Consider the following 26,170-nt stretch of genomic DNA (forward strand, 5'->3'; position numbering starts at 1 on the left):
GCAATACCTGGCTCTCACAGTTACCTTTGCCCAAGTATTCTGAGGTTCAGTCAACATGGAAAAATATTGGTTCTGTGGAAAGTGCAAAATCTCAGGAAAAAAAACCAAACAAACATTTGCAGTGGTCACTTCCTCGCGGACGTCCTTACGCACTAAAAGCATGAGCCAGGATCACTTATGGAATGTGGGTCACAGCGATTTCCTCTCCTTTCACTCGGTGCCTGGAAGCCAAGCTGCTGCTTATCTCTGACATCGACAGCAGACAACACGCGAAACAGTGCCAAGAAATTATTAGCAATTCTTCAGGTAGATTTATTTATGACTGACACAACGGCTTGAACATTTACCCGTAAAAAAGCAGCAACAGGTTATCAGTCCGTCCAAACCCACCCGGAGCGCTACGCTGCACTGACTTCACTCTGTATTTGGCACAGCTGGTTTTTATATACATTTTTTGGTGGAAAACGTTTAGTAACTATATCAGATCTGATCATCAATGATTCCTGAGGCATCATATTGAGATAAACAGGAGTATTTCTGCAAAAGAACATGGGGTTTATGTGACACTGCTAAGGAGCTTGTTTCCTGAAACAATACTGATTCTTTGCTAATTGGGAGCACAGAGGTGGAGTCACAAACAGGTCAGACAAGCAGAACCACCATAAACCTGAGTGACGGCGGAATAATCTGGGTGTCCCACCCAAAGTGTCTCAACTCAGCTGCTCTTTGCTGTGCACAGATAGAAAGAATTTTGTGGCTGGACCATAAACAGCCACATTAACACAACTATTACTGTGCTGCGTGTTCAACCAACTCACTGCTGAAGAATATAAACCTCAAAAGAATCAGAGACAAGGATTGCCAAACGTGTTTGGGCCTTAGTGGGGAAAACTCATGTGCTGGACAAAAACCCGCGATGTTGGTACACGTGGTGGTTTTGGTGGATAATAGTATTGAAGAAGGGGCAGAAAGGGGAGTAAGAAGCTACGGGGCTTCTTTGGAAGATGGATTTAGAACCACAGAATCACAGATGGTTTGGGTTGCAGGGCCCTTCCCAGCTCCCCAGTGCCCCCCCGCCATGAGCAGGGACATCTGCACCAGCTCAGGTTGCTCAGAGCCCCGTCCAGCCTGGCCTGGGGTGTCTCCAGGGTTTTCCTCAAAGTTCCTGAAGTTTAACTTTGTGCAAGCAGTGATGTACTAGAAATTTCCTGCAGCTTAGAGGATTCATGTTTAACTTCTAATCCTGAGTGCATAAAGACATAATAATTTAGCATTAATTAAAGCATCTATTAAAATACAACTGTAAAGTTCAGCAGCTCAAGAGCTATGACAAAGCTGCGTTAAAGTGTCTACTAACCTTTTCTAATGCACTTTCAGTAGAAACATTCCGTCAGTCAAGTTCATCAATGCTACAAACACCATTTAGCAAAACATGAGGAGCTGAAGTATTGGTGGACTTGATCTAAAAAAGGAGATAAATCGCTCTCCAAAACACCAAACCTGGCAGTAAAGTGCCATCAGCCGGTTTTGTGGCGGGATCAGGCAGAATTCCCCCGCGATGGGAGCTGCTCGCTGCTCTGTTCCTCACTGCCAAGGACCGGCTGCTCTGCAATTCGCTCTCGCTGCGGCTCCGCAGACCCCGGCGGGGCGGCCGGCCCGGGGGGGCGGGCGGCGGGGCCGGGGCCGCAGTTCCCCCGAGCGCGGCTCCGTCTGCCCCGGGGGCTCCGCCGCCGCCCCCCGAGCCGTGCCGAGCCGAGCCGTGCCGAGCCGAGCCGAGCCGTGCCAGCGCAGCGGGCTGCGGGGCTCACGGGCGGGCAGCACATCGGGCGGCCCCGCCCGCGCCCCCCAGCAGCGCGGCGCAGCTCCCGGGAGGAGGAGCCGGCGGCAGCGGGACCCTGCGGGCCGGCCCGGCGTTTCCCCGAGGGAGCGGCCCTGCCGGGGACAGCGGCCGCCAGCGCGGCCCGGCGGGAGCTGCCCGGGGTGCGCAGGTACCGCGGGTACCGCGGGTACCGCAGGTTGGGGCGGGCGGGCGAGGCCGCTGCTCCGGGCACCCCCCGGCCAGGTGCCGGCGCGGCCGCGGCCCCGCTCCGGGCGCGGGTGGGGACGGGCGGGCGGGCGCCGGGGCCGCCCGGGGCCGGGGAAGCGCTGCGGGGGTCCGGGGGGAGCGCACCGGGGGTCCCAGGGAAGCGCGGCGGGGCCGGTCCCGGCCGGAGCCCGGGGAAGCGCTCGGGGGTCCCAGGGAAGCGCGGCGGGTCCCGGGGCCGCTCCCGCCGCGCGGCGGCTCAGCGCGCGGGCTTTGAAATGAGTTAATTTTGCTTGGAATAATTACTGGCAAGAAAGGAGCTGACGTGTTCCTTCCCGAGGATAAATTACAAGCAGATTTATACACGCTCTGCATAACTAGAGTCGTCATGTAACGATAGCCAAACGCTACATTTTCCACATTTGCTTCCTGCAAAATTAAAACTTTACCTGTAAGCAAGAATTCACAGGGCACAGTGCACTAAGAGGAAGAAATCGTGAAGCTGTTTCTTTAAAACGACAAACATTTTATATCATTGGACAGCTCTAAAAACTGAAAAGAAAAACAACAGGTATGGGTCTGTTTTCTAGGTTGTTTTTTCTTTCAAGTTAAAAAATTCTTCTTGTGCGTGTAGCATAAAACTGAGCAACTCAACAGGGATGTCACTCTAAACGCCTGTGTTGTGTTTTCCCTGCAGGACTCGGCTGGCCGTCGCTGTGCGGATGGCGGCGTAGCCGGCCCTGCAGGATGATGGGGACGCGCGGGGGCCCAGCGCGCTGCCTGGGGACCCTCCTGGCCCTCTGCCTGGCTGCCCCCCCCGCTGCCACCGCCTGTCCCCGGCTCTGCGCCTGCTACGTCCCCACCGAGGTGCACTGCACGTTCCGGTACTTCACCGCCGTCCCGCCGCACATCCCTCCAAATGTGGAGCGCATCAATCTGGGGTATGTTCAACAGCAAGATTTTAAACGTTCTGACCAGTTACCTTTCAACGCTTTACAAAGCAATAATTAAGAGTTTCCAGATTTAGGGCTAAAAATTAACCCAAGCAATAAATAAATCTTAAGAGCTTAATGTTCTGCAGTATTCAGAAGTTGCAATCACAGCTAGCAAAGCCTAAGGCTACCAGCACCAAGTGGAAATTTTGGGGATATATCACAGGGCATGTAAGAAGTTCAGGAAGTTCTGAAATTCAATGAGTTCTTTTATATTGCCCAAACATTTTGCATCTGTAACATGAAACTCGGCAGAAGTCTGAAATAGAATTCTTTTTGAGAAAAGATAGTTCAGAGCTCAGACAGTGGGCTGGAAAACTAGTATGTGTATTAAAATCCTCAGAGACTTGGCTGTGACTTTAAAATGTCACACAATGCCAGTATCTATGCTTTTATCTGTCGAGTTTACGGGAGTGCACATAAAATTCAAGATGCACATCTGGAAAGGGTGGACATGGAGCAGAGCGAGACACCGCAGCACCCACCTGCACCACAGCCAAGCGCAGCCATCGTCACCGGGTCCTGGGGGGATGTCACCACGGGTGCCGGTCACCAGGTCCTGGGGGGAACGTCACTGCCGGTGCCCATGGGTCTCAGCAGAGCAGAGGCGGCTCCGGTGTTGGCCGTGCCGGGGAGCCCTCGCTGCAGGGAGCCACCCATGTATCGCCAGCCGCTGCGGTCACAGGAGCTCCTGCTCTCCGCGCTGAGCCCCAAACCGGCATTCCTGTCTGCATGCTTGCAGATATTTTCCCTGTCCACCCGGAATAGTCTTCAGAAAACTGCCCCGCAAAAGTAACTTGTTTTTACGCTAACATGAAGGAATGACTTAAAATTTCATCATAGCAACCGGCAGTGCTGTCTCCCTTTCTGCATCCCCAAAGAGCTGTTCTTTTGCTTTGGTTTGTGGGTTGGTTGGTTTGGGAGCGGGTGCGGCGGAGCTGCCTGACCAACCCGGGCGGGCTGGACGTCTGTTCCAGGTACAACAGTTTGCTGCAGCTGACGGAAACGGATTTTTCTGGCCTGGAGAAACTGGAGCTACTGATGCTGCACAGCAACGAGATAAATACAATCCCTGATAAAGTGTTCAGTGATTTATATTCCTTACAGGTAAGAATTAAATGACTTAATTTTTGTTACGACTTTTAAACAGTCTGCAGTAATACTGACAAATGGAAGCAGATCAGTAGTCTGCAGCACTTTGTTTTCCTGTTTCTTATTGTATCCATATGAAAGACGAGGGCTACGACCGTTTATGGTCAGGTTCTGCTTACCCTTTTCCTGAGTGTGGTTTATTTGGGATTTTTTGAATGAGATCTAAGCATTGCTTTATTTTATTTTTTTGACCACTGCATCATGTAAATGTGACTGCAGAAGTGTCACCCTGAAGGATTGCTGGAACCAGAAAGCATCCTGGTAGTCCTGCAGCTAACATTACATTTAAAAATAATTCCTCCCACTAAGGTTTTTCCCAATCAGTCACATTACTGGTCTGTTGAAGTACTTTCACTTCACAGAGTAACCATCAGTCAAAATTTACGAGGAGCCTTGTAACAATATAACACAGGTTAATATTATGCACTTCTTACTTTTTCATCAACAGGTATTAAAAATGAGTTATAACAAGGTCAGAGTACTTCAGCAGGATGTTTTTTATGGTCTAAAGAGCTTGGTACGGTTGCACATGGACCACAATAAAATTGAATTTGTAAATCCCAACATTTTCTATGGACTCACATCACTGAGGTTGGTCCACTTGGAAGGAAATTTACTCAAGCAGCTTCATCCAGATACTTTTGTCACCTTGCGCTATAGCCAAATATTTAAAATATCCTTCATGAAGCACATCTATTTGTCTGACAATGTGCTGACCTCACTACCACACGAGATGTTTTCCTACCTGCCGGAGCTGGAGAGCATCTACCTGCATGGAAACCCCTGGTCCTGTGACTGCCGCCTTCAGCGGTTCGCGGAATGGGCAGAACAGAGAGCGGGTGAGCTGAACATTTGGTTTGTGCTTTTTAGTCACGTTACAGCACCTTGTTCTTTCTGGTAAAGGTAATTGCCCTTTCTTTATTGTCCCAGGAAAGACTGGAAGACAGGATTTTTGTAGGTGCATGCAATCAGGATAAACAGATCAATATCATTCAGTTTCCCAGATTAAACGAGTCTCATGGTCTTAACCCATTCCCACGTGCAGCTTTCCTTAACGGAGCTTTTCCCTTGGCCAGTGCAAAGCTCCTGTGCGCCAGGAGAACCCAGAGGAGATAAGACGCTGATTTTTATGTAACTGGCAAGAGCGAAGGCCACGTTGTCCTCAGTTCTTCAAAAAAGAAATAAGCAGGACCCAAGGAGATTCTGCGTCGCTGCCCCGGGCAGAGGTCGCAGACGACGGGGCAGCCCGGCTGCCCTGGGCTGGGAGCCGTGGGCACAGCACAGCCCTGCGTGTCCGCGGGACAGCAGACACGGCACCGCGACAGACACGGGCCTGAGAGAGGCGGCTTCAGCAGGGAAAACTCACCGCTTGTCTTAGGTTAATTCAGGATAAACTTTCTTGATATTCTGTTCAAGAGAATAACTTGCTGGTAGCTGTATATCTTTATTAATACTAAAAACTATCACAAAAGTTTACTGCATTTTTCTTCCCTTCAGGTGTTATAAAATGCAAAAAAGACAGAAGTTCTGGTGCTCAGCAATGCCCACTTTGTGCCAGTCCTGAAAAGCAGAAGGGGAAGAGCTTAGTGGCTGTTCCTGGCGCGTCTCTGGCCTGCAGGAAGCCAGCCATACACGACTCCCTGAAATCCAGGAACCTCACCGTGCCTGGTGACGGGGATTCCAGTTCCGTATCCCCCAAGGACTTCATAGCTCCGCTGGGATCTATGGTTTTGAACATGACCGACCAAGCAGGAAGCCGAGGCAACTTGGTTTGCAACATCCAAAAACCTAAAGAACTGTCTCCCATCTCACTGGACAGAGATGGCAACAGCACAGTGCTCAAAACATCATTCTCAGCGTTTCTTGTGTGCGACATTGATTACCAACAGATCCAGCAGCTCTGGGGCATCCTGGCACTGTACAGTAATTCTCCCTTAAAACTGGAAAGGAATGTCCTGGCACCTAACATGCCTTCTTACAAGTATAAACAAATCCACTCCGAAAAAGATGAACTTTTTACCAATATAGAGGCTGAACTGAGAGCTGAACCATCTTGGTTAATGCAAAGCCAAGTGGCATTACAGCTGGACAGGACAGCAACCACACTCAGCACTTTGCACATCCAGTACTTTACGGACACTCAGATTATTTTGCCCAATGCCAACAAAAACCAGGCAAGAAATAACTGGACCATCATCTCCAGGGACAACCAAACACAAACGGAGCACACGGTTTTAGTCGGGGGGACTGTCCAACTGGAGTGCCAAGCAACTGGACAGCCAGCTCCTGCAGTCGAGTGGATATTGGCTGATGGAAGCAAAGTCAGAGCTCCTCACATCAGCGAGGATGGAAGAATCATGGTAGTTGAGACTGGAACACTCACGTTACAGATGGCTGATACTTTTGACACCGGGCTTTATCACTGCATAGGCACAAATGGCAATGATGCAGATGCTCTCACCTTCAGAATTACTGTGGTTGATCCTTACGTGGAACACAACAGCATCAATGGAGCCCATGTTTCTGCGTTTGTTGGCAGCACACTCGACCTTCCCTGCACATCCACCGCTGTTCCTGACGCTGCCGTTAGCTGGGTTTTACCTGAGTGTGAGATTCTCCATCATTCGGTAAGAAACAAACATGTTTTTGACAATGGTACCCTGAGAATTCAAGGGGTAACAGAGCGAGACAGTGGCTACTACAGATGTGTGGCAGCCAACCAGTACGGTGTCGATCTTCTGGTTCTGCACGTGCTGGTTCGAGAGGATGAAACCACTCTACAGACAAAGCACGTGGCTGCGGGAGAATGGGACGAGGGCGATGGCTCCGGTCACGCAGTGCTGGCCCCTGCTGTGACGCAGAACCATCCTGTGGCTGCTCTGGAGGCCTCGACAGCCCGTGCGGAATCTGCTGCCGCATCCAAGGGCTGGGTGGCACAGAGCGCACAGCAGAGGAACAGCTACGGGAGAACAGCTTACCGGCTCTCCCGGGACAGAACCGGCCGGCGGTTCAGAGGACACAGAAGACAGTTTGGTTCTTCAGCCAGGAGAGTCGATCCGCAGCGCTGGGCAGCCTTTCTGGAAAAAACAAAGAGGAACTCGACTTTGGTAGAAAAACAAGAAGTTGCAACAAAGCCACCTATTGAAGTCCGTAAGTTCTCAGAAGCACCTGGGGATGAGGAGGAAACATCTGGTGATGTCCTGTCTCCAGAAGAATTCATGATCCCAGTAACAGCGAGAGCCACCGCACCTGGTACGGGGAGGGCGATGGGACGTGTGACACCTGCAGCGGCTGGGGTGACCACGGGCAGCACCCCGGCCAGGAAGACCTCCCTCCTGGGGACAGCGGCAGTAACTGCCCTGCCCTCTCCTTTCTCACAGACCGTGTCATCTGACAGCAGAGGGCCACAAACACACCTAAACCCCACGATTACAAACTCATGGGAAAGATCTGATTTAAGTCAAATATCAGCAAATGGTATAAAACAATCAACTGTACCAAACGAAGCAAGCAGAACATCTACACTCCTCCCTGCTGCGCAAAGGTTGGTATATTCTGAGGAAAGTAATAACCGGCATTTAAAATCTGTATCTATGGCACCTGAGACGGACATTACAGACACCAGCAAGTCTGTATTTTCCCAGAGCACAGTGGCCAAGCTACATGGTTTTACTGAGTTTATTGATAAGATTTCCACCAAAACAGATCAGCAGATATCTGTAGTGACCGTCAGTGAACCAAGTCTGGGATTGGGTCACACTTATGTCCACAGGACTCAGAAACGAGTAACTCCTGAGGCACCCTTGGCCTCAGCTGTCATTACTCATCAGCAAATTCAGAATATGCAGGATGTTACAACTCGTACACCCCAGACCCAGCAGCAACACGGAAAACGAAGGAAAATTTCTGGTAGGAGACGACTTGTTAGACCAGGACGTATCCCGAGCATGAAAGAGCACAAGTACAGTTTTGGGAGGCCAGGATCTGTGAGAGGAAATACAGCTGTGGCTGCAGATGTTCAACTGAATATCAAATATGAATCAAGTTTCCCAACCTTAGATAATGTAAGCAGCTCCATCCACCAGTCTGGCCCAGCAGCACCTCTGTCCTCCCCCTCTGCCTTGGACATGCCCTTGGAGCAGCCAACAGGTGCTCCTCACCACACGGCATCGTTCAGGGGAGAGGAAAGGCAACCCGGGGCAGGGCAAACAGCCACTGTGGCGGTCGTGCCTTTGGTTGCAGAGGACACCCAAGATGCTCCTCAATGGAAGTCGGAGCCCAGTGCTCCATTTCAGACAAATACTGATAGAGTCCAACCTTTCAGCATCAGCCTGCCAGCGACGGCAATCCACACAGCTCACGTTGCTACTGAAATGCCCCAGACCGTAAGTACTACAGTATCTTCTGCCCTTCAGTCGGTCTCACCCAACGTTAAACCTAGAACCTCACAAAAAAATTCCCAAAGAGGAAATATTACTTGGGAGCATCGCTTTGGAAATGGTGCACAACAAAAGGTTACAAAGAAGCTACCAAAACCATGGACAGATGTGTTTCCATCAACAGAGGTACCGACCGTGCTTCCTGAAACTACGGCAGCATCTTCTATGTCCAAAACATCTCCTTTGCACTTGATGCCTGTTTCAACAGGTGGGAACCACAGCAGTGCTCATTATGGCAATGGTAACTCAGAAGATCTTCCCACTGCAAAACCGCAGTCTTACTCTAGGCCTGCGACTACTGCAGCCAAAGACATGGATGTAATGAATTTGAAGCCAGCAGTTATACCTATTATTACTCCTCAAACTGACACCAAAATCACCAAAAGTAAAGTGTTCCGAGTGGGAAGAAAAAGAGGTCAGAGGAGGAAGAAGCCCCTGAAAACACCTGCTCTGCCAAGCGTGCCCGCCGGCCGGAGCACTGCCATGGTCGCCGCTGTGCCCGCAGCCACGGCTGTCGCCAGAGCAGCTGCACCACGGACTGTGCCCATAGCCACGGCTGTCACCAGAGCAGCTGCACCACCGACTGTGCCCATAGCCACGGCTGTCACCGGAGCAGCTGCACCACCCACTGTGCCCGCAGCCACAGCTGTCACCGGAGCAGCTGCACCACCAACTGTGCCCGCAGCCACGGCTGTCACCGGAGCAGCTGCACCACCGACTGTGCCCGCAGCCACGGCTGTCACCGGAGCAGCTGCACCACCGACTGTGCCCGCAGTCACGGCTGTCACCAGAGCAGCTGCACCACCCACTGTGCCCGCAGCCACAGCTGTCACCGGAGCAGCTGCACCACCAACTGTGCCCGCAGCCACGGCTGTCACCGGAGCAGCTGCACCACCCACTGTGCCCGCAGCCACGGCTGTCACCAGAGCAGCTGCACCACCGACTGTGCCCGCAGTCACGGCTGTCACCGGAGCAGCTGCACCACGGACTGTGCCCATAGCCACGGCTGTCACCAGAGCAGCTGCACCACCAACTGTGCCCGCAGCCACGGCTGTCACCGGAGCAGCTGCACCACGGACTGTGCCCATAGCCACGGCTGTCACCAGAGCAGCTGCACCACGGACTGTGCCCATAGCCACGGCTGTCACCGGAGCAGCTGCACCACGGACTGTGCCCATAGCCACGGCTGTCACCGGAGCAGCTGCACCACCAACTGTGCCCGCAGCCACGGCTGTCACCGGAGCAGCTGCACCACCCACTGTGCCCGCAGCCACGGCTGTCACCAGAGCAGCTGCACCACCGACTGTGCCCGCAGTCACGGCTGTCACCGGAGCAGCTGCACCACGGACTGTGCCCATAGCCACGGCTGTCACCAGAGCAGCTGCACCACCAACTGTGCCCGCAGCCACGGCTGTCACCGGAGCAGCTGCACCACGGACTGTGCCCATAGCCACGGCTGTCACCGGAGCAGCTGCACCACCAACTGTGCCCGCAGCCACGGCTGTCACCGGAGCAGCTGCACCACCCACTGTGCCCGCAGCCACGGCTGTCACCAGAGCAGCTGCACCACCGACTGTGCCCGCAGTCACGGCTGTCACCGGAGCAGCTGCACCACGGACTGTGCCCATAGCCACGGCTGTCACCAGAGCAGCTGCACCACGGACTGTGCCCACAGCCACGGCTGTCACCGGAGCAGCTGCACCAAGGACTGTGCCCGCAGCCACGGCTGTCACCAGAGCAGCTGCACCACCGACTGTGCCCACAGCCACGGCTGTCACCAGAGCAGCTGCACCACGGACTGTGCCCGCAGCCACGGTCACCAGAGCAGCTGCACCACTGACTGTGCCCGCAGCCACGGCTGTCACCGGAGCAGCTGCACCACCGACTGTGCCCGCAGCCACGGCTGTCACCAGAGCAGCTGCACCACCGACTGTGCCCGCAGCCACGGCTGTCACCAGAGCAGCTGCACCAAGGACTGTGCCCGCAGCCACGGCTGTCACCAGAGCAGCTGCACCAAGGACTGTGCCCGCAGCCACGGCTGTCACCGGAGCAGCTGCACCACCGACTGTGCCCGCAGCCACGGCTGTCGCCAGAGCAGCTGCACCACCCACTGTGCCCGTAGCCACACCTGTCACCGGAGCAGCTGCACCACCGACTGTGCCCGCAGCCACAGCTGTCACCGGAGCAGCTGCACCACCCACTGTGCCCACCAGCCCCGCGGCTGCACAACCTCCCCCCGGGAGCGTAACCACCGGCTCGGGGACAGCAACGCCAGCACTGGGGGTCCCCAACACCCCTGCGGCTCCTGAGCCCCTGCCCACAGCAGCCACGAGGACATCAGCCACCCCGGTCACACGGAGGGACACCCACGTCACCACCCAGCCCGCAACCACATCATCACCCCGCAGCCATGTCACTCAGAGCCCCCCCAGCACAAGCCAACCCCCGCCGCTGCGTTCCGAGCTTTCGGGGCCCATGAGCACAGGGCCTGCCCCACTCTGGGCAGCGTCTGGGTCAGACCCCGCTCGGCACAGCACAGCCACCGCAGCCACAGCTGACACGCCACACCAGAAAACAGCACAGAGGGTTTTCCGAGACAACCGCATCACAGAGCCCACGTTCCCAGCAGGAACCCCGTCGGGTACCAGAGCTCCTGCGGCACCCGGGGACATCCCCCCTCCCCGCGGCCAGCGTCCCCCCCCGCTGCCAGCCCTGGTGGCACCTGCACCTGCTGCCAGAGCCACCTTGTCCCTGGGGGGCGAAACCCCGTTCTGGCAGGAGCCCTCTGCCAAAGTCACAAGGAGAGGTGACACGCCAGCTGTCACCACACCAACCGCGCTGAAGCCACCGCAGATCGCGACTCCGCGTGCTCCTGTGTGGGGAAGGGACAGGGACAGCGACAGCTGGGTCAAAGGCTGGGTTGGAAAGAGACGAGATCAAGGAACGACCACCAACAATCCCCCAGCCTGGGACTCTTTCAGCAGAAATCATCTTGCAAAGCCCAGAATCATTGGAGGAGGATTAGCTGCTTTCACTGTGCTCGCTAATTCAGATGCTTTTCTTCCTTGTGAAGCTACCGGTAATCCCCGCCCGACAATTCAGTGGACCAAGATACCGTCAGGTAAGCTCAATAAACCTCTCTGGAATTTACCTTCTGTTCTAGTCTGGGAATTTGGCAGATGGTTTTTGTGCCAAGCTCAAGTATTGCTCCATTTAAGGGTACGAAGAAGTAGCAGAAGTTAATCAGAAAAGATGAACTTTGAAACAGTGAAAAAGAAAGATATCCCAGCACATTTGCTGGAGTGTCTTACTATTAATTATGAAACAATTCTTTAGGGAAAAAATTAAAAAAAAAAAAAACATCTATACACCTGTATTTAACTATCATTCTGTGCTTACTGTGAGAAGATTTCAATGTTTATTGTATGTTACCTGCTATTTCAGAACAGTAAGGCACAAGAAAAATCTGTCTGTGTTAACAGACCATCGAATCCAGTTAAAGCTACGCCAAAATATTTTTGAATATGCACAGCCCCATCTGCTTTATCCAGACTTGGTCATTACTGAGGACTAAGTTTTGTTCTTATTTTAAAACTTTGTCACTGTATATGCAAAACACTTATTTTTGTTATCACTGGTGTCCTGGTAAGCTGGGCAAGGTAGCGCAGGACAGGGCGGGTGTTTCGGGGCGAGCAGAGGCCGGTTCTGACGTGCTGCGCTGTGCCCGCAGGGACGGAGGCTGCGGGGAGCCGCGGCGAGGGCCGCTGGACCGTGTTTGCCAACGGCACGCTGGCCATCGCCCGGGCGGGCCTGGGCGACCGCGGGCAGTACCTGTGCACGGCGGGCAGCCCGCTGGGCACCGCGCGGCTGCTGGCCACCCTGGCCGTGCTGGCCTACCCGCCACGCATCGCCGGCGCCCGGCGGCTCCTCACCGCGCGGCCCGGCCAGCGCCTGGCCCTGCGCTGCCCGGCGGAGGGCAGGCCGCCCCCCAGCATCTCCTGGCTGCTGGCAAATCAAACCCACCTCTCCGGCTCCTCTCCGGGAAATGGCAAAGTCCACATGGAACCAGACGGCACGTTAGTTATCGAGGAGGTCACTGTTTACGACAGGGGCCTCTACACATGCACGGCGAAGAACCCGGCGGGCACCGACACGCTGGCTGTGAAGCTGCAGGTCGTTGCGGCACCTCCTGCTATTCTGGAAGAGAAAAGACAACGTGTTGAAGGGGCAATGGGGGAAAATCTGAAACTCCCCTGCAGCGTGCAAGGGACCCCACAGCCCACGGTGCACTGGGTGCTCTCTGACGGCACGGTGGTGAAGCCTCTGCAGTTAGTGAAAGCCAAGCTGTTCCTGTTCGCCAACGGGACCCTCCACATCAGCAACATGGGCCCGTCCGACAGCGGCAATTACGAGTGCATCGCCACGAGCTCCACCGGCTCGGAGAGGAGGGTGGTGAGCCTTGTGGTGGAACACAGGGACACGCTGCCAAAAATAGCCACTGCGTCTCAGGAAATGACACAGCTGAACTTTGGGGATAAGCTGCTTCTGAACTGCACAGCAACCGGGGAGCCCAGGCCCAGGATCATCTGGCGGTTGCCCTCCAAGGCGCTGGTGGACCAGTTCCACAGGTAGGAGTCTTCCCCCACCTCCTTGAAACTTCAGACGCTGTCTTCTCTGGCGCTCATGTAAGACTGTTACATCACTGAAACAATACGTTGTGAACTACATTTACTTTTAAACATTTAACAGTGGTGAAACATCTGTGGTGACAGCTCATTATTATATGTCTAATGACAGACCACATCAGTTGTCATAAGTAGGTGAGGTCTTACCAAAATAGATGCAAGTCTTATTTGAATTACAGAAATTGATGTTAATCATACATTGGCTTAATTTTGGTCATTTTATAGGAGGAAAAGTTATTTACAAGAGATTTGTGAAGCAGGACTCAGGAGGAAGAGGCTTCTGTAGTCCCTGCCAAGCCTTCCCTTGAGGGTCTGCCCCAGTAACAGGTCACCTTCGCGCTGGGAGCGTCAGCCCAGCTCAGATGCTCCCCGCAGGCTGGTGAGAGCAGGCGGCGGGGCTGAGGGACACGCAGGTCCCTGCCTGGCGACAGCGGGGTGCCGGTGACCTTGGGGACAGCATGGGCAGCACGGCCAGCCACCTGCCAGGGCAATGGCACGGGGTGTCTGCCAGGAGAAGCACGAGCAGAGGAGCAGAGGCGGCAGGATGAGGGACGCAAGGTTCAACAGGCTCGTTTGTTCACAGACCAGCTTTCAGGTGGCAGAGGCGGCACCGTGCAGCTTCGGGCATTCCCATGCAGTCAGCGAGCACATGCGCACCCGTGTAGCAACAGAAACAGCCGACTGGGCTATAACCCGCTGGGCCGGCGGGTGATGCGGACACGGTGCCTTTGGGGAGAAAAAGACACTTGCTGTGTCGTGTCGTGCTGTTAATCCTATCAGTCACCTTCAATGCTCAGCATTCACCTCCAGCATTTTCTTCCCTAATTCTTTTCCTCTTTCTCCCACAATAGAATGGGAAGTCGAATCCGTGTCTACCCCAATGGATCCTTGGTTATCGAGGCAGTTACTGAAAAGGATGCAGGTGACTATTTGTGTGTCGCAAGAAACAAAATTGGAGATGATCTGATACTGATGAAAGTCAGCATCACCACGAAGCCAGCCAAGATTGACCAGAAACAGTATTTCAAGAAACTGGTGCCATATGGAAAAGATTTCAAAGTGGACTGCAAGGCCTCTGGGTCACCCACACCAGAAATATCGTGGAGCCTGCCAGACGGGACCGTGATCAATAACGTGATGCTGGCAGACGACAGCGGACACAGGTCTCGCAGATACATCCTCTTTGACAATGGAACTCTGTATCTCAACAAAGCTGGAGTAACAGAAGGAGGAGATTACACCTGCTACGCTCAAAACACACTGGGAAGAGATGAAATGAAGGTACACGTCACCGTCATCATGGCAGCCCCCCAGATAAAGCACAATTACAAGACGTACATTAAAGCGAAAGCTGGAGATACGGCATTGCTGGACTGCGAGGCTGTTGGAGAACCCAAGCCAAAAATATTTTGGTTGCTGCCTTCCAGTGACATGATCTCCTCGTCAACAGCCAGACACATCCTGCACGGCAACGGTTCTCTGTCAGTCAGTCGCGTCACGCTGCTGGATGCCGGGGAGTACATGTGTGTCGCTCGTAATCCTGGAGGGGATGATACAAAATTGTATAAACTGGATGTTGTTGCTAAACCACCTATCATAAATGGTATACAGGTGAACAAAACAATCATGAAGGTGACGGCAGTGAGACATGCAAAGAAACACATTGACTGCAGGGCAGAAGGGACGCCTCCTCCTCAGATTATGTGGATCATGCCAGATAATATTTTCCTGACAGCTCCATATTACGGGAGCAGGATTGCAGTGCACAAAAACGGGACGCTGGAGATTCGGAACATCAGGCCCTCCGACACAGCAGAGTTTATCTGTGTGGCACGTAATGATGCGGGAGAGAGTATGTTGGTGGTGCAGCTGGAGGTATTAGAAATGCTAAGGCGACCAATGTTTAAAAATCCATTCAATGAAAAAATAATAGCAACACCTGGGAAAACCACCACATTGAATTGTTCTGTGGATGGAAACCCCCCACCCGACATCAGCTGGATGTTGCCTAACGGGACATGGTTTTCCAGGGGCATCAGGACCTCCCAGTTCCTGACTGGCAGCACTGGTACCCTCACCATCTCCAGCCCCGACCGAGACACGGCCGGGAGGTATCGCTGCGCTGCCAGGAACAAGGTTGGTTACATCGAGAAGCTGATTGTCCTGGAGCTCGGCCAGAAGCCCACTATTCTCACTGGCCCAGAGGGGCCGGTGACGGGCGTTAGCGGGCAGTCGCTGTCCCTTCACTGCCTGGCCGACGGGCGTCCCAAGCCCAGCACCGCGTGGACTCTGCCGGGAGGACGCGTGCTGGATCGGCCGCAGATCAACGGGAGGTACACGCTGCTGGAGAACGGCACCTTGCTTGTCCGAGAAGCCACCACGCACGACAGAGGGAATTACGTGTGCAAGGCCCACAACAGCGCCGGGGAAGACTCCGTGACCATTCCCGTGGTGATCGCGGCCTCTCCCCCGCGCATCACCCGCCGGCCCCCGCGGACGGTGCGCACGCTGCCGGGGGCAGCGGTTCAGCTCCGCTGCGCCGCGCTGGGAACCCCCACCCCACACATCTCCTGGGAGCTGCCCGACGGCTCCGTGCTCTCCGCAGGGCACCCGGGCACAGCCCCGGGGCACAAACTGCTGCCCCCGGGGACGCTGCTCATCCCCAGCCCCCGGCCCCGCGATTCTGGCACCTACATGTGTGCGGCAAAGAACCAGCTCGGCAGCGACTTCGCAGTAACGTACCTTCACGTCATCTGAAATTAGTACGGCACGAGTGATTGTTAACAAAGGCCACAGCTGCATTGAGTTCATCCTTGGAATCGGTTTAATTGAAGGCAGCCACAGGCATGTAAGTGCCTAAAAACACACACAGTGTTCAGTCTGCAGTGATCCTGCAAAAAAAGAGAGGAAGGACTTGGGAACAGTAGATCAAGCAGTATTACCTAGCAGTTGTTCTGTCAGTGATTAAGGAGGTTTAAATTAAAGCAAACTTAGGGCACTTCTGCTCTACCAGCAAACATTGAATATCAAATAAAATTACTTTTTGGAAATGTACCTAGAGATCTTCAGTGAAGGATAGACTTTTTCATATTAGTTTAACATTGTCCACTTTGTGTGACTATCATGAGCATGGATCACATAAACAAGAGTATCTGAGAACCAAAGAGCAGATTTTTTGTGATGCAGATTGCCTTCTTAATGTTTGAATATTTAGTATTTTTTTAATAAATATTAAATGGTGAAACAAGTAGTGAAGTATTTTCAATAATACAGCCCTGTTTCACAGTCTTTTTTGCAGAACTTCAGGATGATACATCCAGAACAACTTTGTTCTCATTTTTTAACAAGAGTACGCTCTGTCTCAATAAGCTCAGGCAGTCTATGCTCTAACACTGTTTAGTGCCATTTAGAAATAGTGTACAGACTGCATGCAGAAACATTCCAGCTTGGTATCATGTTCCTATTGTCACAAAAGCTTTTTTTCAAGATTTCTCACTAGAAAACAATATAAATTTAGAATTCTGCTTTCTCAATTCAGTAGTTAGGTCTAAGAAGCAACCGTCTGTACATGGGGGACGAATGCCTTCCCAACAGTGGGAAATGGTTACCTACACATTTTACACTAATCAATCACGGATTTGACTGGTCAAATAAATCCTTAGAAGATTAAGACAGTAACTAAACCTCAGAGCTTCTTATTTTCTTCCGAAGAGAGAGATTGATGACACCCACCAGTGAGCGCCAAGAGCTAAATGCAGATTCTGCCTCGTTTAACTGCACCACAGTCGACCTGGGGAATTATTTTTTTTTTTTTTAAGCCTATAACCTCACCTTGGGTTGCTGTTGAGCTGGTTTGCTCATTTCCCCACGTCAGGCCCAGCCGGGTTGCTGCGTGCGCTCCCTCGTCCCACAGGGCTGCCGGAGCAGGACCCACAAACGGCTGGGTGACGCCAATCTCGCCAGTCCGTATCTAGAACAGCTTTAGCTACTATGAACAACAGTAAGTCTCCTTAAGAAAAACTGAACAGAAATAATTCTTACATGAGTAAGACTTACCTGGCAGTTCTAGAAGCCAGTCACAACCTGTGATACCTCTCCTGGGGTCGGTGCAGCGAGTGGTGCTCCATCGGTGCCTCCAGGCGCTGCCCCCTCCACAGAAACCTGGCTGATACCATCTAGAAACTCTTTGGATGGTAAATCAAGCAAGTTGAGTTAATACAAAACAGGGAAAAAATATTCCTATGTATATTTTAAATGTCATGCGCGTTCCACTTTCCAAATGAATGCCTTTAAAAAAAAAAAAAAAAAAATCAATCCCTGTCACCGCACCGTGCGCTCCTGCCAAACCCATCACCTGAACAGAACAAAGAGGAAACGCTGCTACTTCCAGTAGCTTTATTAACGTTACAGTGTGGCTCTGAATATAAACTTTAAGACGTTCTAATACAAGCGATAAACCCACTTCAGCACCTTCTCACCACAATGAGAGCAAAAGTGGTACTTTAAACAAGGAACTTTATAAAGTGCATACGAAAATCACAGTCAAATAAACACAATTTAAATTGATGCTTGTTCTACCAACAAAGAAACAGGTGAACATTTATAATGAACAAATTAACTTTTATGCCAAAATCAGAAGTGCCTTTTGGTTCAGTAGTTTGGTCCAGTGCAGTTCTTTAAAAAACAAACCAAAAAAAACTACAACAAAAGAACACCTAGAAAATAAGTGTTTCCCAGAAATAAATAGATCCAGCATTCTTTGTCCTTGTCAAAATAACGGGACTTAAAAAGCACCAAATGCATAAAATCTACAATAACATACTTCAAATAGGCCCACAGTCCATACATTTAAATCTAGTTAAATGCAAGAACATCCCCAAACCCAATAAACCCACCTTGTTACATATTCACATCAACTGCAGCACAAAAAATCACTATTGAAATAATAAGAAAACTAAAGTTTGCTTTCTAGCAATAAGTAGTGCATTGAATTTTGAACGTCCTGTCCCTCAGTGCAAACGTGACGTGGCATCTCGGGAGTGTCCCCGTCAGAAGTGATGGGGGTTCCCGTACTGGTTGCCTCCTTGCTGCGCCTGGTTACCTGGTGACAAAGCACAGGGACGTGTTTGTGCCTCATGACTCTGCTCTACAGAAATACAGAAGAATACCCGAATTTCACACAGCAGCAGCAGCAAGTCAGTATGTTCCCTTCGGTACCACCTAGTGCAGGCGGGAGGTGCGGGTTTGCTGGGGGACGTTGCCTGCGGTTGGACTGCAGAAGCGAGGGGACAAAACACGCGGCAGATTGTGACAGGGCCACCAGCCCCTGCCCTGCGGGGGCCACGGGGTCCTCCGGGAGCAGCAGAAAGCCCTGGGATGCGTGAGCACCACAACTGTGCTGTTGCCTCGCTGCGGGATGGGTAACCAGCTGCCGGGGTGAATTACTTACATGTGCGTATGGCAGCGTTTAAATAGGCAGGACACCTCCAGAAAGATAAACCCACGTTCAAATATATATATATATATATTTACGTATGTCCGTGCACACCCAGACTTACTGGAGAGCTGCTTCTGGAGCTGCCTGACCAGCGCTGCCGTCTGCTGCTGCTGCTGCGTCTGCTGCAAGCCCGGCCTGGGGAACTGCAGCACCAACGGGACAGACGAGGGACACTCAGCCGAGTGCCACCGAGGGCTCTGAGCTCCCTAGAGCTGCTGCCCAAGCCCTGCAGCTTTCCTTCATTACATCTGGTGGAAATGCATGCACCTCGCAGGGATTTTTGTGCATCTGCACGGGGACACACGTGCCTGACGCGTTTGAAACCCTGATGTGCTGAGTACAACCCGAGTTATTCGATGCTCTGATGCCATCGCATGGCTGCAGAAACGCCCGCGCTTTGTTCCTGTGAAACCTGAGGCTCACTGAAGGGAGTTTCAGCATTTTACAAGACTTCAGCATCTTTTCCCTTCCTGAAACCAAATCCTTCACCTAAAATACATTGTGTAATCTTCTGGCTACCAGTCCTTGGTAAATGCTGAGGTTAATTAAAAGTGTTCCCCCCACACCAGGGCTTTGGGGGACACAGAACCAGCACACGGAGGCCGCTGGGGACACAGAACCAGCACACGGAGGCCGCTGGGGACACAGAACCAGCACACGGAGGCTGCTGGGGACACAGAGCCAGCACACGGAGGCCACTGCTGCGCTGGGACAGCTGGCAGCACCGCAGCTGACGGCAGAGGGAGCGCGGACACTCGCAGCCCCAGCACGGGCACAGAAACACCAACCACCAACACCTGCCCTTTCAGGTAGCGCTTTGCTTGGTGTCACAGCAAAACCTGGGCCCACAAGTAGTCTCAGCTGTGTACGTTATCCTGCTTTCACTTCAAAATATTGCAAAGACAAAAAAAATCCACCAACTTATATGCATCAGCAGCAAACATAGATTTGTCAACAAGTTTTTAAAGTTAGCATGGGCTATTCATTATTAGCACGATACATTAATTTAGGATAACAATAATAAAAACACCCAGCGCAGCACGCATAAACAGGAAAAGTTCATTCCTGCAGTGTTAAGGTGTTAATGTACCTGAGCTTGCTGCTTTGGGACCACAACATGGCATCATTAGACCCCAGACAAAAACATCCCCGACGTTCAGTGGGGGTTACAGCACTTGGTTCTGTACCAGATTTTCAAATAGTCACCGAGCCACGCTGCGCCAGGAATAAGCCTGAGGATGACCTTAAAGCATCTCATTTTTCCCCATTTGAATTCACATAGAGATTTAATGCAGTTAAGTTTGCACAGGCACCGCAGTGGCAGCACAGCAGGCGGGCGGTGACACGGGGGCCCTGACACAAACCTGTCCCCATGCGCCACCCGTCTCCACGAGTGACAAAACCCCCGTCATCGCCCCAAACACCGGCGGTCACCTCTGCTTACCAAGGGCCGCGGCTGCACAGGCTGCAGAGCGAGCACCTGCTGCTGCGCCGGCTGCTGCGCCTGCAACCGAGAGAAGGGACAAGGTGACACGACGCGTGCGCTGCCCCAGAACGAGCCCGGCGCCGCGGCTCCTCGCGACGCGTGTCCAGCACGCTTTGGGGATACACCTCGCAGCCCTGCACCTGCATCACCAGCCACACCATGGCTGACACGCGGCATTGGTAACAGACACAAAAGCACTCAAAAGCCAGTACTTTTAGTTTACTACAACAACAAAATATTTAGATAAAATAGATGATCGTTGGACAAGAATTGGCACAGGTAGCTATTGCATGAAAATGAAAACGTGAAAGTAACTCCAACCATCAAAGGGCCATAGGACGGATTTTTAACTTGATTTACTTCCCCTGTGCCAAGCCCTACGTATTCAGCTGATAAACTGATACCTCCAAATGAAAAATACATCACCGAATCCGAATACAGGAAATAGGCCAGACTGGAAGCAAGCCCTTGGATTTGATTCCAGTGTACAGGGGAGAGCACAACCACTGCTTTTGTCTCAGCACACTGAGCTCGGCCGCTCTCAAATCTCCCTTCTCCAGAGGTTCTATCATCCCGAACAATGAAAGAACTGGATTTGACATGTACGCCCAGAGCTCTCTTTGGGAAACCCTAAATGTGAACATTGAATTATTGCACTCGAGTAAAAGCAGTTTGGGTTGATAGCGCCAGGCTCTGCTGCCTTAACGTGAACACGCGGGCGAGAGAGTGTGTGCGGCTGTGACGGATCCCACGGGGTCTGTGCGCAGACGTGCCCCTCACCTGGCACAGCCGGTGCTGCCGCAGCTGCTGCCGGTGCCGCGGCGGCTCCGGGATGGGGCCCGGCACGGGGGGAACAGCCGACGCACCCTCCGGTCCCCCTCCAGCCAGGGCGCTGGGCTGCAAGGGATGGTGGCTCAGTCTGGTCGGGGAAAAAAACCAGCGGATTATACTTCATGTGCAGACAGAGCGCAGGTGAGTCTAGGAGTACTCAACTATAAGCTGCGACATTAGACTTCTACAGATTTAAAAGACGTTAAGCTTTACAGGAAGAATATACTTCCAAATATGAATGCTTGAAAAATATTCCCATAATAGAAGCTGTACCGTGCTATTGCCCAGTAACTGATGTAGGTACTACCGCATTCCTCTAAACAAGAACAGATCCAAGCATTCAATTCTTGCTTTATTAGGAGGAGTGATGAGTTTCTACATTTCAAGCAAGAATTTCACATAAGCACTAAAACATTCTCCCAACAAAAACATCCCTAGTTACATTACCATGAATTTAATACGGATTATAAAGACTTTCTACTTCCTAAAATACTGAAAAAATACACCAAGTAAGAAATAATTGTGTAGGATGTTACAGGATTAATTAACATTGACAAAGCAGAAAGAGATACATGGGGCAAACACGTTAACTGGCTGGGAATTCAGTGTAGCTGTTTAAGACTCAGTAACGACAAGGCGAGTCAGGCCGGCAGCTCCGGCCCCAGCGCCGGCAGCCGTGGGTTTTCATACCCACTGCCCACCCAGCCACGGGCAAACTGTCTGAAGGGGTGCGAACACACCCAGAGCTGAGCATACCCTCAAGATCCCCAGGTTTGCAAGAATTTAAAAGTAGTTAAGGAACCAGCGATTATTGCAGAACGTGTGGTAATGTTCACAACTCCAGAAACACTGATTTCATTAAAAATGTGCTTCCAAAGTGAAGTCAATTTCGTGTATTCAGGCTTAAGCAAAACTCATTTGTCTATTGCTAGTTGAACTACCAAGTTGGTCTTGTGTTTTTTCGACTACAGAATCTTCAGTAAACCTGGAATATTTATTAATGTTTAATAGCACACACTTGTTTGCATAATATGCCTGTCATATCTGTGTGTGTGCGTGTGGTGAAACAGGATCCAACACCCATCTTTACATTAATTTTTATGTTCTGCAAACACAGAGGACAGCTGGGCTACAAGGTGCACCACGACCAACTTAAATTAAAAATTAAATTAAGGAAAAAATGGGGAAATTGGAAAGAAAGGCAAATTTAGTGCTAATGAGAGCCATTGTTAAGCTCCTTTAGATTAATATGCTATTTTAAATAAAGCCGTAGGGCTCCCCACAGAGCTGCCCCCAGCCCCGGGTGTCCCCGCGGTGCTCACCGCTGAGTGTCCGTGGCGGGCTGGGCGCCGGGGGCCGCCGGGGGCGGGAGGAACGCGCCGGGCAGGGGCTGCGGCGGCCGCTCCGTGAGCGCGGGGCCCGGCCGGGCACGGGGGACACAGCTGGGGGGCAGCGCCAGCCCCCCCGAATGCTGCGGGGCCACCGGGGTGTAGCCGTGGGGCAGCCCCTGCGGGGACACGGAGCAGAGAGACGTCACCCACGCAGGGACTGGCTGGACTGGGAGAGAGATGGTGTTTAGCAATGAGCCAAAGCCTGGACACAGCGGTGCCACACGGGCTGTCCCCACACCGAGCCGCGTGTCCCCACATGGCTGTACCCACACCGAGCCGCGTGTCCCCACATGGCTGTACCCACACCAGCTGTACCCACCCCAGCTGTACCCGCTTGTGTGTGTGGTCAGGCAGCTGCCGCTGGTCACACCAGGCAGGACAGACCCTGCCCCGTGCCACTGTCCCCAGGAGGGACTGATGGCACCATAGCGGGGCTCTGCCCCCCAGCTCCACCCCTCTGCTTTGTTCTTCAACCCCCAAGTCCCACGTTGCAGCACGACTGTGACGTACCAAAGGTTCAGTTTAAAGAGTCACTGGTGTCACTGGCTCACCAAAAGCTGGCCCAATGTCTGACCTAACGCTGGAGTACACTCGCCTCTACCAGCAACACCATCAGGAAAAGCTGGGAAGTGACTGCGTTAAAAGCATTTACGAGCTACAGCATGTGGAGAGCACAGGTGCTGAGGGAGGAGGCTGCACTGTCACACCGGGAAGGGACACGGGGTGAGTCCAGCACGGAGCAGCAGGCGGGAGGCACCGCGCTCCCTGCACACGTGTTATCGCGCAGACAGAACGCGGCGGCAGCACCGTACCTGTGCGTGCGGCAGCGCCGTACCTGTGCGTGCGGCAGCGCCGTACCCGTGCGTGTGGCAGCGCCGTACCCGTGCGTGCGGCAGCGCCGTACCTGTGCATGCAGCAGCACCGTACCTGTGCATGCGGCAGCGCCGTACCTGTGCATGCGGCAGCGCCGTACCTGTGCATGCGGCAGCACCGTACCTGTGCATGCGGCAGCGCCGTACCTGTGCATGCGGCAGCGCCGTACCCGTGCGTGCGGCAGCACCGTACCTGTGCATGCGGCAGCGCCGTACCTGTGCGTGCAGCAGCGCCGTACCTGTGCGTGCGGCAGCACCGTACCTGTGCGTGCGGCAGCGCCGGGTACTGGGGAAGCTGAGACGGAGGTCGGACTTGCAGAGTGAAAAGAGCAGCTTGGTCCATGGGCTGGCCCTGAAAGACACGTCACCATCAGACACGTCACGGTCAGACACGGCCCCACGCTGCGGTGGGGAGAACTGGGCCAGGGCGGGGAGTGAGGGCAGGAGGAAACACACCAGCCATGCTCAGAGGGACACAGCATCAGACATTATCTTGCAGCTACTCTAATTCTTCACAGCAAGAAACACAACAGAAGAAGAAAAAAAAATAATGAATGATGTGGTTACTGGAAATATTTGTAAGAAAAAAAATATTGTGTGTGTGCAAGTGTATTGGCAGCCTTCCCATATGCAGCTGCTGTGCTACCTGGATGAAATGAGTGGCAAAGCTTATTGTTCTCATCAAAAGCAAAAAGTGCAGCCTGTGTGTTGAAAGAAAGAAAAAGGAATTCACAGTCTCAGAGTGGTTACCATGATGCTGTCAAAGCCATCCTGAAGGGATATAGCAGTGCTACAGACATCCTAAAGGAAAAAAATTTCATCACAGACACCTTATTAATCTTACTTCGGCATGGATTCATGCCTTCCTCATAAGTTTATTCTCCTTGTGAACAAGCTGTCCGTGCAGCCCGCTGGAGCAGAAGTCAGCCCTTGTTCTTAACGTCTCTCAAACCGTCCCTGTTTGAAACCAAATGGGAAATGCAACATCTTCTGTCCTCTAGATGTGAGTGTTAAACAACAGCATTTCTTAAATGTGAGAATAAAGTGGTGTTTTAGACCTTATATTATCACTTTTTGACCCACCTAGCCATAAGCAGTGATCACTGGTTTTTTACTCAAGGCTCTTCTTTAAGCCTGTGTTCTGTCACAGTAACTGAAACAGTGTGATACTGCCTCACGTGAGAAATACTGCAGGGTTTGTCACACAGGAAGCAACGGCCCCTGTGGAGCCCCGCACCCAGCATTTAGGGTCCCTAATCCTTTGCCTACAGGACACCAATGAGGGATGAAATATCTACTGATACGATAAAACACTGCAGAGGGCTTTGCATGCGTGCAGAGACTGAAAGAGGGATGAGAAGGATAATGACGGAGCTGTAACAAGACAGAGACAGTGTGGGAGAAATTACGAGGATATTTGCTGAAAATTTTGACTATTTTATGCACAGAGGGCACATCATAGAGTTTGGAGGCAAGACAGCATAAGAGCCATATCGTATATACTGCCATGAGGGTAACAATGGGTAGGGAAGGACTTTAAAATAAAGGTGAAAAGTTATTGGGTTTACCACCAACTACTGTACAGACATTGCTGGTTATCTGTGATCCCAAACCCCGATTTTCTGTTCTTAAGCCCTCGACTCCGAAGCAGCCTGTCTGCAGCCATGTGCTGGAAATGAGCTCAGGCTCCAAGGGTGTTGCACAACAGCCGTGTGCGGTTTGGCACAGCAGCCATGCTCTGCAAAGATGTCACAAGAAGAAACAGCAGCTATTTCTAGAGAACACCGGTGTATGTGTGCACACGTGAGTGAAAACGGCTCCTGCCGGACCTCCTGGGGTTTTAGCTGTGAACAGCATTGCTGAGCCTCTGCTGCTCACTGGGATCTTGGCGGTGTGTGGCACCGTGCCATTCCACTCTGGAATCTCTGGGACACAACAAGAATATCATCAAGTAGCAGAGCAAAACCCGACTTACGAAACACAGGAAAGACAGAAGGGACTAAGAGATCAAAGGATAAACGAAGTTGAAAAGCAGATATTTGGGGAGTTATTGCAATGGTAGGTATCGACCGGCTCTCCACTCCATAGCCCATGCAGGGCAAGGCAAAGCCCTGGGGGGTTTGGACGAACCTGGAGGGTCCGTGGCTGTGCCGGCTGCCGGAGGAGCCGCGGCTGCTCGTGCTGCAGGAGCCTCACGGGGAGCAGGTGCTGGGGGGGCGCGGCGTGGAAGGCGGGGGCCTGCGGGGCCGTGCCCCAGCGCCGCTGCAGCAGCTGTGACAGCGCTTGCTTCGTGGTGCTCGGAACGAAGCAGCTCGTGGGGTCCAGCCTGGAACCGCCTGAAACCACCCAAAACACAAAGGCGTCTGTGCCTTCCGCGAGAGCGCTGGGACAGATCACCGCTAACCATCAGCTCCCCTCGGCTCGGCTCTGCGGGAACGGTGATAAACTGATCTCTGGGAAGGCAGGCAGCGAATGGGATGAAACCAGATTACTGGCTTGAAAAATTAAATGGGCAAAATAACTTTGAAGACTATCATGTGTAAATGAGAACAAGAAGTAAAAACACTATGGGCTGCTGCATGTTCTGTGTCACATAAAACGTTTGACTACTACTGCTGAAGAAAATTTGCACATCACATCAAAAGCATGATATGAACAGCTTATTATGTGAAGCCAATTTTATAATGAGATGGCAATAATTTATGCACTCTATGCTATTTGGCAAAAATCATGTATCTATTATTATATGTCAGACTTATGAAGGTAATCTTAACCATTTATTTTTAAAAATCAGCATTTCCT

General features: G+C 52.4%; 2 protein-coding genes across 2 annotated transcripts in view; one reads left to right on the forward strand and one right to left on the reverse strand.

Moving 5' to 3' along the window:
* Positions 1-2,770: 2,770 nt before the first annotated feature.
* IGSF10 (immunoglobulin superfamily member 10) lies at positions 2,771-16,467 on the forward strand. Its single transcript, XM_065640300.1, has 7 exons — positions 2,771-2,964; positions 3,993-4,122; positions 4,616-5,006; positions 5,665-9,249; positions 10,198-11,727; positions 12,337-13,234; positions 14,143-16,467. Exons 1-7 carry the CDS (start codon positions 2,771-2,773, stop codon positions 16,046-16,048), a joined length of 8,634 nt encoding a protein of 2,877 aa, XP_065496372.1. The 3' UTR covers positions 16,049-16,467.
* Positions 16,468-25,560: 9,093 nt separating this feature from the next.
* MED12L (mediator complex subunit 12L) overlaps positions 25,561-26,170 on the reverse strand; it is a 96,754-nt gene continuing 96,144 nt past the window's right edge. The window contains exon 36 of the mRNA XM_065640564.1: positions 25,561-25,704. Coding sequence (XP_065496636.1) covers positions 25,561-25,704 — 144 coding nt within the window. The remainder of the gene's footprint in view (positions 25,705-26,170) is intronic.

Source organism: Caloenas nicobarica, chromosome 8, assembly GCF_036013445.1.
Source record: "Caloenas nicobarica isolate bCalNic1 chromosome 8, bCalNic1.hap1, whole genome shotgun sequence".
NCBI classification, from domain to species: Eukaryota; Metazoa; Chordata; class Aves; order Columbiformes; family Columbidae; genus Caloenas; species Caloenas nicobarica.

Bases quoted from the DNA above. Each gene is read 5' to 3' on its own strand.
- IGSF10 (XM_065640300.1), top strand. From the start codon at position 2,771: ATGATGGGGACGCGCGGGGGCCCAGCGCGCTGCCTGGGGACCCTCCTG. The intron at 2,965-3,992 runs GTATGTTCAACA...CGTCTGTTCCAG, and splicing joins GTGGAGCGCATCAATCTGGG to GTACAACAGTTTGCTGCAGC. The intron at 11,728-12,336 runs GTAAGCTCAATA...CTGTGCCCGCAG, and splicing joins GTGGACCAAGATACCGTCAG to GGACGGAGGCTGCGGGGAGC.